Here is a 13,401-nt window from a genome sequence, read left to right as displayed (position 1 = left end):
CCGCCGGTACATAAGCAAATGTTTAAAGTGATATAGATAGTAGTACCATATGCAAACGTATCTTTGTATCTGTCTCTATCTGTTTGCATTCTGTTTGCTGCCTCTGACGTCATTGCCATATGTACGACTCGACTCGATTCGCTTCGATTCGATTGGGGGGCTCTTTCTGCAATTTGCGAATTTCGATTCGCCTTTACCCCACTTAAAGTAAACAGAAAGGCAAACGAAGGAGGAGGTGGTGGAAGATTCTCAAGGCTTCTCCCCCATTGCTCTACTCTCTCTCTCTATCTCCCACTTGAGTTCTCTTCAATTCGTAGTTTACTGACACACTTTTCTTAGGTGCTTGATAATACAGTGACGGCAGGACAGGAGTGCGCCCTAGAGTAGAGTAGTATCAGGGATTTCTCTGACTGAGAAATAAATGGCATCATATTTTATTTTTGCGGTATTGTACCCAAACACGGCGTGTACTTTGTTATTGCAATCTCGGCCGCAGAGCTTTCGGGATATATAGAGAGAGATCGTAAGGTTTCGCTTAAGGAAGAGCTTTCAAAATAGAGAGAGAGGGAAAGAAAGAGCTTAAACTTTGTTATTGCTTTCTCGGCCGCAGAGCTTTCGGGATATAAAGAGGGAGATCGTAAGGTTTCGCTTAAGGAAGAGCTTTCAGAATAGAGAGAGAGAAAGAGCTTAAACTTGTGCTGTAAAGTTTCTGTCATAAGACAATTTTGATTTTAGACCAATTGTCGGGAGTGTATAATTTTTCTTCCCTATAAAATCTCTTCTCCAAAGAATCTTTTAGGCTAAACAGAGCTCTTAATGTATGTGCTTCTAGAATTTTGCTCTTCTCTCTTGTTTCCGTTTTCCTCCGCTCTGCTTTGATTTAGCTAATGACGACAACACGTGAGCATAAAATTCGCATAAAACGTAGACTGAAAACACAGAATAGAAACAAAACACGAACACTCTTTCGTTTATGACGGCTTTGTTTGCCTATTCCATTGCCTGTTCCTCCATTGTTCCTAATGTTTATCTCATTCCATGTCGTTCCGCCTCCCCCACTGTTTTGTGGCGTTGCGGGTGTGTGCCCTGCCCAAACATTCTCGCCTCATGCATATTTATTTTGCACGGTTCTTATATGGAGGAGTGTGGCTGCGACTCATCATCAAATCTACATATGTACATATATACGAATACGTGTAGTTGGGGATTCGAGGCACGCACAATTCAGATTAAAATATATGGCATATTCTATATATACGTGTAGCACGAGTATGTACTTCTATTTCGATGGTTTGCTATTTTTTGACGTCAGCCTTGAAGCAGGTGGGATGTGGTAAAAAAAAGGAGAATATGTAGAGTGAAGAAATCCATTTGGACGCAAGGCATTTACGGGTATAGTAAACATCTGTAAGGGTTAAATTCTCCCTTAGATCCCCATCTCAGATCTTAGACCGAGGAGAACTTTCACTGTGGTATATGCTATAGCGATTAAGCCCCATTCATCCATGACCTAACTAAACAAATTAAAGTGTAAACCATACAAACAAATGACCATCCGTTAATGTATTAGTGAGCTTTGCACCGCTACGCACAATTTTGATGGAAAGCTCTCTCTCATTCTTCTGTCTGTGTGTTAAAGCTCTTTTGCAGGGCATTCAATGGTGTCTTCATTGCTGACTTCTGCAGTCTACCCCCCATTTAGCAATTGAAAAAATGTTATTTTCGCTTTTATTTAAATTTATTATGTGTTTCTGCGGCCCGTCTGTCCGTCTTTCGGTCTTGAAAATATTTGCATTGTTTATGTTTGAGTTTGTTGAGCTAATTAAGGCAGAAACGGCTGATTCCTGTTTTCTGTCTTCTATCTTAACTTGAGGTTGCTTAGATGTGATACTATTTTTAGACGGGTTTACGACTGTATCTTTTGGTCTCTCACCTACTGCCTCATAAATAACTCGGCACGTGCTCGCTAACGTATAAATAATGGCACTTTTTCTGCCTCCCTCTCTCCCTGCTCCATTGTCCGATGGCAGTTCAACCTTTGGATGTTTGCTAGCCACTGTAGCCATTGTATTTTGTATACACAACCCACTTAAATGTAGCTCAAAACCTTATCGGACACACAATACATATGGAAACCCTAGCGATTTATAGTTTAGCGTTTTATTGTGATTATTTTTTCTAGAGCTTAATTGCCTAATTGGAGGCTCATTGGTGTGTGCGAGACAGTTCTTTGATTAATTTCTACTTTAAATTGTTTACTTTACTATGCACGGTAGTCGGGGCTTTTATTCTAGGGTATATTGCGATTGTGGGCAAAGGATCGATATAGTCAAGTTTTTCTGCCAGTCAGTGGATCTTGGAGTTTATATGAGATGCAGGAACACAAAGTTCTGTGTAGATTTCTGATGTTTTTTTTTCTTACCAAAAGATACCGGGCTACTATTTACTAGATTTTCATATAAAGCTATTATTCAGGATAAAGGATTACAATACTTTTACTCTTTCTTTGTTCTCTGTTCTGCGATGTAATTATGTGTATTTGCTGGCTAGAGTAGGGTATCCTAAAGTCCTACTACTATATCTACTATGACGTTCATTCTTATTCCACTTCGAAATCGTTGACTTTAGCTTGATCTTGCCGCTCTCGTTTGCTCTTTCTTATTGATAATGATGGTTCATTAAAATTTGAGCTGTCGCCAGTGGAATGCAAATGTTTGCAGATTAATGCCCACATTGCAATTGCCATTGCAATGCCAATGCCAGTTCCGAATACTGCAGTCGGCGAATATGACTCTGCGTCATGCCCACTCTCCCACTCTTGCCCGTAAGATATTTAATAAACTTATCAAATGTTTGCCAACTTGGGTTGGAGGCTTTCCGCAACAGATAAAGTTCAATGGGCGGTCGCAGGGGACGCTGCTCTCCGGACTCCGCTTTCCGCTCTCCGCTGAACGCTTCGGAAAAGCCAATTATAATTAAAAGCAATCTCTTATAAACTAAGCCAAACCGCCTTAGGCTAGTGTAATCCACTGATAAGTTCCTGCCCGGCACAATCCGCTGATAACGACATCGGCGCGGCAGATCGACTTTTGTTTACTCGAGCGTTTGAAAGCAATTAAACTTTGTAATGCAAAGAAGAAGCCACAGGCAGCACAAATCAATATGGAGGCGCCTCCTCCTTATCATCTGCACTCTAGAAAAGAAAGGTTCAATTCGGTTCAGTATCTAAATTGAATTTAAAGTCCCCCTAATCGATGATTGATGGTTGAATTTTTATATGAAATGTTTACACATTTACATTGCTGATTTGTAATCAAAGTTCTTTTTACAAACATCAGATAATACAGCTAATGAATCCCCCACGAACTCTTCTGCGGAATGGGAATTATTTTTAGCACTCGCCATTGCATAATTTGATCTAATTTTGTAATCAAATAATCAGGCACCACATACTGCATGTATTATATCCGAGTGTACACAGAGTACAAATTGCCACCCTGCTAATTATGGTTTTTCGCAATTGAAGAGAGGGGCAAATGGAGATGGAAAATGGCATTTGTGATGTGCTGGTCAAAGTGCATCCCAGACAGAGTCTCAAGGCAAGCTCTCAATTCAATTTTCCTCTGCGTCATTGCGGTAATGCATTTGCTCGTAGTCAGCGACAGAACCACAATCCCATGTACCGTATACCATATGCCACCTCCTTCTCATCCAATCAACACTTGGAGGGAGATGGATCCCCAATCGCCCTGAGCTTTGAGCTGCTGCTGCTTCTGCTGCTGCAGTAGTTCCACAATTAAATTAGAAACCCGCTCCGTCGTATATGTGGTTTTATTGTACAGTGTTTGATGGAGGGGGTGGGGCGGGCTCTATAGAGGTGGAAGGCTGGATAAATTGTGGTTGAGGTTAGGCCAGTCATAAGGTTGATAATTGTTAGGAAAAACTGCAATTTGATCACTTCGATAGACTGACTGACTGCCAGGGCATATTGTTTACCATCTATTACATATGCAACGCGATAAATTGGTTAGATTTGATGGATCATATTTAAACAGAGCATTCGCTGAGTGTGTGATGGATTTATACCATTGAGTGCTTGCTGAATCCTGGGCACATAATCAATTAAAAGTTATTTTCAACACTTAAAACTTCTGTAGACTCTTAAGGAACCTCTTAGCCTTTACGATGATCTTCATTTTTTAATGATTGTTATTATTACAAGGTCTAAGGCACCTAAGATTGGGATTAGCAGGGGAATTATATACAACACAGGTGGGCTGACTCTTTGAATTTAAAAACAGTCCAACAACAAAAATCACTTATCATTGTGCCGTATCATGCACACGCAATGTTTGCGGTTTTTGCAATTTTCGGCAGTATCAATGTTATGTGGGAGAGATGACAGTAGCTCCCACTTACATTTTAGAAGACTCCAGATGGGTATTATTCCCCCAATCCTGTTAGGGGTTCACTTATGCTGTCCCCATGTATAGGGCAGGAGATTCACATAGGATATGTTGCGATATTTTCTGCTTCATTTTAAAGAATCTTGATGTGACACTTTCTTAAATGACAGTCTGAAGTATCTTAAATGGAATCTGGAAAGTTCTTTAGGTTCTAGGATTGTCATTTATAGTTGCTAAGAAAACTTTGATTAGATCTTGACCAGTTGACACAGTCTATTGAATATAAAATCTTACTTAGTATATGAATATATTTATAGCCATAACAAGTGATTGAATGTGTTTGAATACAACCATTTCTATTATAAGCTTAGGAGTCAACAATCATCGATAATACGAAGCTACAGATGGGGCTATACGGATAATTGTTTAAGAGATCACTGCAACCAATTATAGGCCTTCGAAATAATCCCTTAACACATAGTAAATGGGATGAAAAGATTAATAATAATCATCCACAGATCCAACAGCTTTCTTAATATTCGCCAATTCTTGATTTTTCTTTGCAGAGGAGGAAGCCTACATGTGCCTCGCCGGTCTGGTGGGTAGCAAGGAGAAGGTATTCATCAATCAAACCAAACTACAGCATGAGGTCACCTGGAAGACGGTGATGCAGATAGCCAAAAAGCACACGGTAAGCACACTCACCTCAATCATCGCCCAATCAGTCAATCAATCAATCGTTAATCAAATGATTTTGTATTTAAAATAGAAAAGTGCAATTTCGTATTTCCAACGTATTTGTCCGGGCCTGAAGCTGGAGCGCGTGTTCATGGACTGGTGCTGGTGGATATTAGCCGGTCTACCCTTCCAGCATCTGGTGCGGATCATGGACTGTTATTTCCACGAGGGCATCAAGGTCCTGTACCGTGTGGCCCTGGTCGTGCTCAATCTGTTCCACAAGGAGTGCCAGTCGAACAACGAATGGAGTCCGGATAATATTAAAAATGACATTGGCAACGCTTTGATCAAGTTCTGCAAGAAGATACCAGTGTCGCCGGCGAAACTTCTCCATGCCGCGTTTAGTATTAGGGGACTGAGGTATGGTAGATCTTGAAACAGAGTAGAATACCTTATAAATAATTCCTGTTATCCATTTTGCAGTACCCAGTATATTTCTAGAATATTTATCAAGACTGAAATGCTACTAAAAAGCCGTTCCGTGCTCAATAGCGGTTCGAAGCAATTAATCAAATCGCGTTCAAGTGATAATCTGCCCACTAGTCAGTCGCAGGTGAACATTCAGATGATGTCGCATACATTGACCATCCGTGAGGTATGTAATCCATAATCCAATCCAGAGTTTCCCTGCACCCTACCGCCCCCCACTCAAACCAAACCAAAACCCACCATCACACAAAATACAAATATACAAAGAAACAAAGAGAAACCATAGCCCAGCCAGATGTTAGGCCTAGTACTACTATCTCTGGAACCCCAAACAAATACTCTCTACTACACAGCACAAATACGAAACACTTTTGTCTAATGGTAAACTCTTATTTCCATCTGTTTTTTATATATATCTTTTTTTTTTCTTCTGGTTATGTTTCTGAAACAACTTGAACGCACGCCCCCAACAAACAAACAAAAAAAAAAACAAAAAAACCAAAATATATTTATGTAAATCCATAAACCAGAAGCTGCACTCCGAGAGCTGTCGCAACTTGGTATGAGGCTAGAAGCAAATTATTCCAAATTATACAAAATACTCATACTGATAATGATAATTATATAATTGCTGATGTTGGATTGAATCTGCTTGTTCTGTTCTTGTTCGGTTGTTCATATTTCTTTTCATATACATATTGTATGATAATGTTTATTGAATGAGTTTCAGTTCAGTTCATTTGTTCAGCTATCAAATTGCTTACCGATGCTTCGAGTCGAGAAGCAAAAAGTCTTAGACCGAAGATAATGCATGAAGCTTAGATGAGGGATACGAAGAATACGTGAATATCGGTTATGTGCTAATATCTGTTATACCCGTCTAGAAATGTTATACTTCAGAGGCATACAAAAATAATGGTTGTCGTATTTCTAAGACAAAACAAAGTGCTTTCAAAGTGGAAATTGTATAAAAGCAGGTGTTCGAATATCGATTGATCGTTTATCGATAAAAACGATTTCTGCATACATTCGGATCTCCGTTTAGTGAACGATTTCTGTTATAGCATTAGCATATAACCGATATCAACTGCATTTATCACAAAGAAAGAAATCATTATGCAAATTTCAATTGTTTTGAGAACATTGTACAATATGTGGGAGATCTTAGGATTAGTTTAATCTGAAAGCCAAAGACTTCCCCGAGTTATACAATGCCAAAGGCATCGTCATATCTCTCTGGAAACTTTCCCGCAATTGACAAATTCGACTCGAGTTTTGTGTTCGTTCTGCTGCCACTTGACTTTTGTTTTTGTTATTTTATTTCCATTTTGTTTTTGCTGAATGAACTAAATTTTCGTTTCGTTCTGTTTTACTTATCAAATCAAAGCTAAAGCACTGCCACAAAAACATACAAACAAAAAACCACTCATGATTATAATACCCACATCCATACAACATGCAGCTTTATAAACATATACATATATATTTTTTATATACAAACATAGCTTTTCTATTAAAAATATATTCCAAAAAACAATATACTCACTAAAACAGAAATATACATAAACCAAAATAAACCAGAAAACCAGAAACCAATATAATATCCTGCAGTACATATGTATATCCTGCTCCTTTATATGAACAAAAATCTTTATAAAAATGTTATTTCTATTTTTCTTGTACCCTTTTTTTGCTGCCTTGGCAAACGAATGAATGAATCAAAAAATCAAAATCAAAATCTGATAACATTTGCGTACGCTTTGATCAATGTATATTCACATATTCGATATCGATGAAAAAACAACTAACTTCTGCGGGTTCATTTGTCTTCATTTTGGGTGCATACACACATATATATATATATATAAATATATATTCCATTTACCATATATAGGGCGAAAAGTCGCCCGGTCATAGAGCTATCGCGATGGGCGTCTATCCCATTCACAATCTGAAAAGTCAAGTCTGTAAGAACGAAGATGTAAGTGAAAGTCAAAGTCAAACTCCAAAAAACCAATCCAAAAACCACTCCATTCTACAGAGAACCCTCCCAGCACACAACAACATTTCAATTACATATGAAACGTTTTATAAACATCTATTATCTAAATATATATCCAAGCATAGCTAAATTATTAAATGCTTTTGTGCACACACTTTATGATTCCATATTCCAAAAACTATGCATGAAATGCTGGAAATTTTCATCAATCTGTTTTTGACTTCAATTTTGATAGAAAATTAAGATGATTTCGGTTTCAATTTGATAGAAATTAATGATGATTTTAGTTGATCTTTATACTTCAATATTTGCTAGTTGTTTTTTTTTTGCCCCCATTTGATTTTCTAGAGTGGGAAATACTTAAGCTAGAGATTATTAAATGGAGAAGATTTGAAGATGATCTACCCCCATATCGTTTTCATTATTATACCCCAAGACCCCACCCAACATCCGACATATCGCCTATTTTTTTTTTCTGTTTTGGTTTCTTTCGTTTTGCAATATATATGTATATCCATCTATATATATCTTTTTCATAGCATTTTGGTTTGCCGGGCACAAAGAATTTCATAAAAACCTGGACGGATAGACAATTTGTAAGCATTGCATTGCATATTGAGAAAAAAAAAAACAAATCCCCCACTCCTCCAAAAAACTCCAATATCTTTTCCATTTGCCATTTCCCTCTCCATGTCTCCTTCCATATGAATGCAATTTCCCTCCATTTGTACTTCCCATCCGAAAAATTTCAATTTCGTGCCGTCTTAGAAAATGTTTTGGACAAATGTTTTGTCTATGTAAAAGTGTCTTTGTCCTGCCTAGACTATAGAGATCATCTATAGATCATCTGACAAAATCTCATCAACCATTCATAAATCAGAAAAAAAAACTATCGAAGTTTTACAAGCGCTGCTGCTGCTGCTGCTACCAACGCTGCTGCCTACAGTTTGAGCTGCTGCTGAACTTGCGCCGTAGTCATACCTCTTAGACCATCCTTAGAGTCCCCCTTACCCCATAGATCTGTTGAGAGTTCTTTTACCCGTATATACATATATATGTTACTTTGGCTTTTAGTTGGTTTTCGTTGGCTTTTGGCCTTTTAGTTCATGTTATTTCACGTCTTTTTTGATACCCTACTACGCCTACTACGATACGTATTTACTTTGTTTTGTCATTGGCTAATTGCTACCCTCTTAAATCAGTTACTTGTACGAGTAGTTGTAGCAACAAAGACACCTGCTCTTTTGGTAATATAACAAAACTGATAAATGATATCTGTGCTCCTTTAGTTATTCACGTTGTGGTCGTGGCTGCCTGTGCGGATAACAATGTACCAACCGGTGCTGCTGTACACCACAGAAGAGCACGGCTGCTCTCTCACCACATTCTACGTGCGGGTGGAGCAGCACGAGCCCACGCTGCTGATGATCAAGACTTGCAATAATGAGGTACGTTTCAAGAAAAACCACACACAAGATATAGATTGTAATAACTCCTCTCTATAATCGCAGGTCTTTGGCGCCTATTGCTCGTCGCGGTGGTTCGAAAGAAATGTCAAGGATGACAAGGGCCAGCGGCAGGCCTACTTTGGCACCGGCGAAACCTTCCTGTTCTCCTTGTATCCAGAGCGAGCCAAGTACCCCTGGGTGGGAATTGAGGGTGACAAGGATCTGGGACACAGTTCCGAGCTGTTTATGGCAGCCGATTCCAAAATGATTACAATCGGTGGAGGGTAAGTCGTGACGTTGAATCGATACTGTACCTGTTTCACCCACTAATATATGGCTTCTCTTTCCTGTGCTCTTTCCTGTTTAGTGAGGGTCAGGCCATCTGGATGGACGAGAATATACGTTTTGGCAAAACGGATGGTTGCAAGACCTTCAACAATCCCCCGCTCTGTCCATCCGGTGATTTTGAGATCCGCGTACTGGAGGTCTATGGCTTTGTGGGCATCTAAGGGGCATCGCAAGCTCTGTTCAATCCAACCAATATTGCCCGCCGACGATCAAGTGCTCAGCCAAAACCTACCCTTATGCATCTCCACCACCACCACCAAAACCACTCAAACCTAAAGATTTCAATACAAACACACTTCCTTCCGCAACTCCTGGCGGAAGATGATCGTAAAGAAGATGATCGTAAAATGTTTCAACATTTATAAAAACCTATTTATAAATAAATTTATCGAAAGTGGCAGAAAGCAGCAGTTTAGCCGTCGTGTTAATGTTAAATGTTTCAAAATGAATGAAAAATTGATTGATAAAAACATACAAATTATATATTATATAATGGAAATACTCTGTGAGTTCATGTTTCAAAACGCAAAGCTTTGAAATTACAATACAATACAATAGTTGTTATACAGTAATAACCCCTATACACATATACAATATATACTATACATAAACATATATCTATACGTATGCATAAACAATTACTATATAATATGTGTATAACTAAATGTAAATCCGTATTTCTATAGCCATGAAAAATGTTGAAAAGGATAAACCTATATAATTTTGAAAATGAAAAATGGAAAAGTGAAAAATGGAGAATGGAAAAGAAATGTTTATTATTGTTTATTATAATTTCGTTTAGCATGTATTTTATTTTTTCTTTTTTCTGTAAACCAACCAAATTTACTGACTTGACTGAATTCGTTATTAATGTTGTTAAGATTATTATTGCTATGTGTATAGAAAGTGTATGTAAACCTTGTATAAATTGCATTGAGACCGACCCAATCGAATGTGTCTCTGAAGGGTTCACTCCTCCATTTGGTCGCAACTAAAAAAATATATATAGATAAAGAAAAACCCAAACCATGTTTCGATTAAAGCTACAAATGATATGCTCAGATACAACATATACCATATATTAGAACCCACATTACGATATATAGCCCACAATTGATACAAATGTAAAGCCAATGTCCTTAGCCAAAAGAGTCTGTAATCTGCTTAAAGTCCACAGAGAGAGTAAGAGAGCGTCCCACGTACTCATGTCAAATTGATCTCAAAATGGAAACAAAATGTAGAAAGAAATGTATTACAAGTTGAAGGCTACATGGAAATGAAATGCATAAACAAAACCGATGGAAATTCAATAATTATTTTAAGATTCCATTCCATATTCAATGCCAACGAAATTCTTTGCTCACAGACACACAAACACCCGCGCACTCACGAAATTTTTGCACACTTTTCTAGTCAGTTTTTATGTTAAAGAAAAAGAAAGAAAGAAAATACGAATACGAATATGATGTGTGGGATAGGTCTCTTCCTGTGTATGCCTCTCTTGATCTGACTTTGAGTGATTGCAGACTCTGTTGGATCAGTGGAACGATCATTGCACTACTCAAGCGAATTGTTACAACTAAAAAAAGGAAAAGCCAGAACGAAAATTGAAGGGAAATTGAAGACATGGGCCACAGATTGCACCAAATGACAGGCAAGGCAACACTCCACAACGATTGTGGAGGCTGGTACTCCACAATACCCCACAATCCAATCCGATCCCCATCCTTTCCCCATACAAGATCTAATGCAATCTGTGGGGTATACATAGGTAGAGAGAGAGAGAGAGAGTGGCAGTGGAAGCTACAAGTAAATATGAATAGTTCTTTAGGTTTTAAACAAACTCTCTGTGTTGTTGTTGTTACTATGATTCAATTGTATATGTGTATGTACGTAAGCGCAGCATTATATGGCCTATGAAATAAAATAACCGATCTATACATTACAAAATACCAGCTGCAAATAGTTGAACAAGTTGATCCCTGATGTTGATACACGAGCTAATGCTAAGCGATAAATAAGAGAATGAAATCCGTTTGTTACTTGTTTCTGAATGTGAATTACTTTATTTGGTTGACTAATTCTTACACAATCGATCGATGATATGATAATGTTTATAGAGCTTAAGACGGTGGAATGCTTGGAGCGGATTGTTTGTGGCATTGACTCAGTCGCTCCACTCCCACCCGGAGGATTCTCGGAGATTCTGCTGGGATTAAGGGAACGCTTACATGGACAGTATTTGGTAAAGCAAACACTAAATCTTTTGTACATAAAAACTGTTTTCTATCTGAATTGTTCTCAATGTGTAGTTTATACTATTTGATATATGCCTATATATTATACAGATAATTACCCATATACATATATATTTATATTTGAATGTTATTTATGTGTAGCCCTGCAAGCCCTGAAATGAATAGATATAGGATATAGCCAGCAGCTAAGCCTAAGCCCCATAAATCATGCTACAGTGATCGTGTGTTATCTATGTACCCACATACCCAAACAATAATTTATGCAGCAAAACTGGAATTAAATGTACATCCTACGTACAATATATACAATAGAGTATATATGAATATTATATTTAAAGATCAATTGAGTGTGTATTGCTGATTGAAAGAGTGACAAGTGTGTTTTTTTTTTTTTCAAATGTTATTTTATTTAATTTATGCATATTTTTAATCGATAAATCCTAATTACAAAACACACATCCACACACAGACAGACACTTACTTACATACACACACATATATAGTAGGAGACGAGTAAATTTTTATTCAATAAATTATATTATTAAACAAACAAGAATAACTATTATATAAATATATATGTATGTTAAATCATTTTAGTGGATGTGTAAAAACAACGGAAACAAAATCAAATAAATGAAAATTAAAACAAACAAAATACTATTGTCTCTCCAAGGGAGTTCTCAAACAAGATTGTAGTTTCAAAATAATTATCCTTATGTTCATTATATTTTTTGAGTTTTGGTAAAGTTTCTTATGTTTTTTTTCTCCTTTTTCTTATTAATTTGCGAGAAACAATAGTAATCCATACGCACAGAAAACAAAAGATAGCAGCATGGAGGGGACTTTGCATCCGGCTGCATTACATAGATCGCTGTTGCAGAGGGTACAGCCGAGGAAGCTCTGGTAAGGCACCAACGGATCCGGGGACTCATCGCAGCTGAAGCCCGCCGGCGAGGAATCGCCAAAGAAGCAAGAGCGCCGAACGAAACGCGAACTTCCAGGCACTGCCAAACAATAAACGATAAAACATTGGAATGCATCATTCTTAGGTATGTATATATGTACATGTAAGTAGAGTAGAACGTTTTATTGTGCATATATGTATACTTACTACCCTCATAGTACTTGGTCAGGCAAGTGGGTTCCACGCCCTGGGGGTTGTAGGATCGCATGTCGCCCAGGACTTCGACGGCATTACAATCCGTCTTGGCTATGTCATCGCCCGAGAAGCTCTCCCCACACCCAGGCTCGTTTACGGAATCGCATTCGAAGCAGGTAATCGCCAGAGCTATTCGCCAGAGGAGGGGTGACGATGACGACATGCGTAAATATGTGTGTCAACCAAGAGAAGGAGGATGAGGAGGAGGAGGAGGGACTGGGACTCACCTGTGCTGACCAGCGTGACGAGCAGCCACAGAGCGACAAACACACGCATTGTTCCGTTCCGAACGATCCCCACTCGCCACTGTCCACTGCGCTAATGGGGCTGTGCTCGAGTATTGAGGTGATTCAATAGATACGATACGGATACAGATGCGATCTGTGCTACAGATGTTTTTCACAGTCTTCACAGATGCCGATGGCAATCACATTATATATAGTGTCTACAGCTAGTGTCTACCCGACTATTGACTACCGACTACCGACTCGAACCGTTGCACACATGAGACTGAGACTGAGACTGAACAGCAACCAAACAGAACTGAGCAAACAATCGCATTCAGAATGTGATTTTCATAAACAGATTTTCTTGTTCATTTCTTTTTCATTTC

At 38.3% G+C, this 13,401-nt stretch overlaps 2 protein-coding genes across 15 annotated transcripts in view; one reads left to right on the top strand and one right to left on the bottom strand.

The window, feature by feature from the left end:
- LOC108162822 (GTPase-activating protein skywalker) overlaps window positions 1–10,970 on the top strand; it is a 54,524-nt gene extending 43,554 nt beyond the window's left edge. For 3 of the 14 annotated variants that reach the window (XM_033392665.1, XM_033392664.1, XM_033392663.1), the window contains 8 exons: window positions 4,973–5,097; window positions 5,176–5,504; window positions 5,568–5,739; window positions 6,104–6,133; window positions 7,468–7,554; window positions 8,865–9,023; window positions 9,087–9,307; window positions 9,391–9,532. In XM_033392665.1, the coding sequence (XP_033248556.1) occupies window positions 4,973–5,097; window positions 5,176–5,504; window positions 5,568–5,739; window positions 6,104–6,133; window positions 7,468–7,554; window positions 8,865–9,023; window positions 9,087–9,307; window positions 9,391–9,532 (1,265 nt within the window). Of the gene's footprint in view, window positions 1–4,972; window positions 5,098–5,175; window positions 5,505–5,567; window positions 5,740–6,103; window positions 6,134–7,467; window positions 7,555–8,114; window positions 8,172–8,864; window positions 9,024–9,086; window positions 9,308–9,390 lie in introns of all 14 variants that reach the window. The other 11 variants (XM_017297740.2, XM_017297738.2, XM_017297742.2 and 8 more) reach the window with 8 other exon arrangements.
- Window positions 10,971–11,263: 293 nt separating this feature from the next.
- LOC108161383 lies at window positions 11,264–13,312 on the bottom strand. Its single transcript, XM_017295631.2, has 3 exons — window positions 13,016–13,312; window positions 12,741–12,917; window positions 11,264–12,633 (listed from the first exon to the last, which is right to left on the bottom strand). Exons 1-3 carry the CDS (start codon window positions 13,062–13,064, stop codon window positions 12,407–12,409), a joined length of 453 nt encoding a protein of 150 aa, XP_017151120.1. The 5' UTR covers window positions 13,065–13,312; the 3' UTR covers window positions 11,264–12,406.
- Between the last annotated feature and the right edge of the window lie 89 nt (window positions 13,313–13,401).

The sequence above is a fragment of the Drosophila miranda genome, chromosome 4 (genome assembly GCF_003369915.1).
Source record: "Drosophila miranda strain MSH22 chromosome 4, D.miranda_PacBio2.1, whole genome shotgun sequence".
Lineage (NCBI taxonomy): Eukaryota > Metazoa > Arthropoda > Insecta > Diptera > Drosophilidae > Drosophila > Drosophila miranda.
Note: the sequence above shows the minus strand (reverse complement) of the source record. Positions and strands in the feature narration are given on the sequence as shown.

Bases quoted from the DNA above. Each gene is read 5' to 3' on its own strand.
- LOC108161383 (XM_017295631.2), bottom strand. From the start codon at position 13,064: ATGCGTGTGTTTGTCGCTCTGTGGCTGCTCGTCACGCTGGTCAGCACA. The intron at 12,918-13,015 runs GTGAGTCCCAGT...TCTGGCGAATAG, and splicing joins CGTCACGCTGGTCAGCACAG to CTCTGGCGATTACCTGCTTC. The intron at 12,634-12,740 runs GTAAGTATACAT...ATTGTTTGGCAG, and splicing joins GACCAAGTACTATGAGGGTA to TGCCTGGAAGTTCGCGTTTC.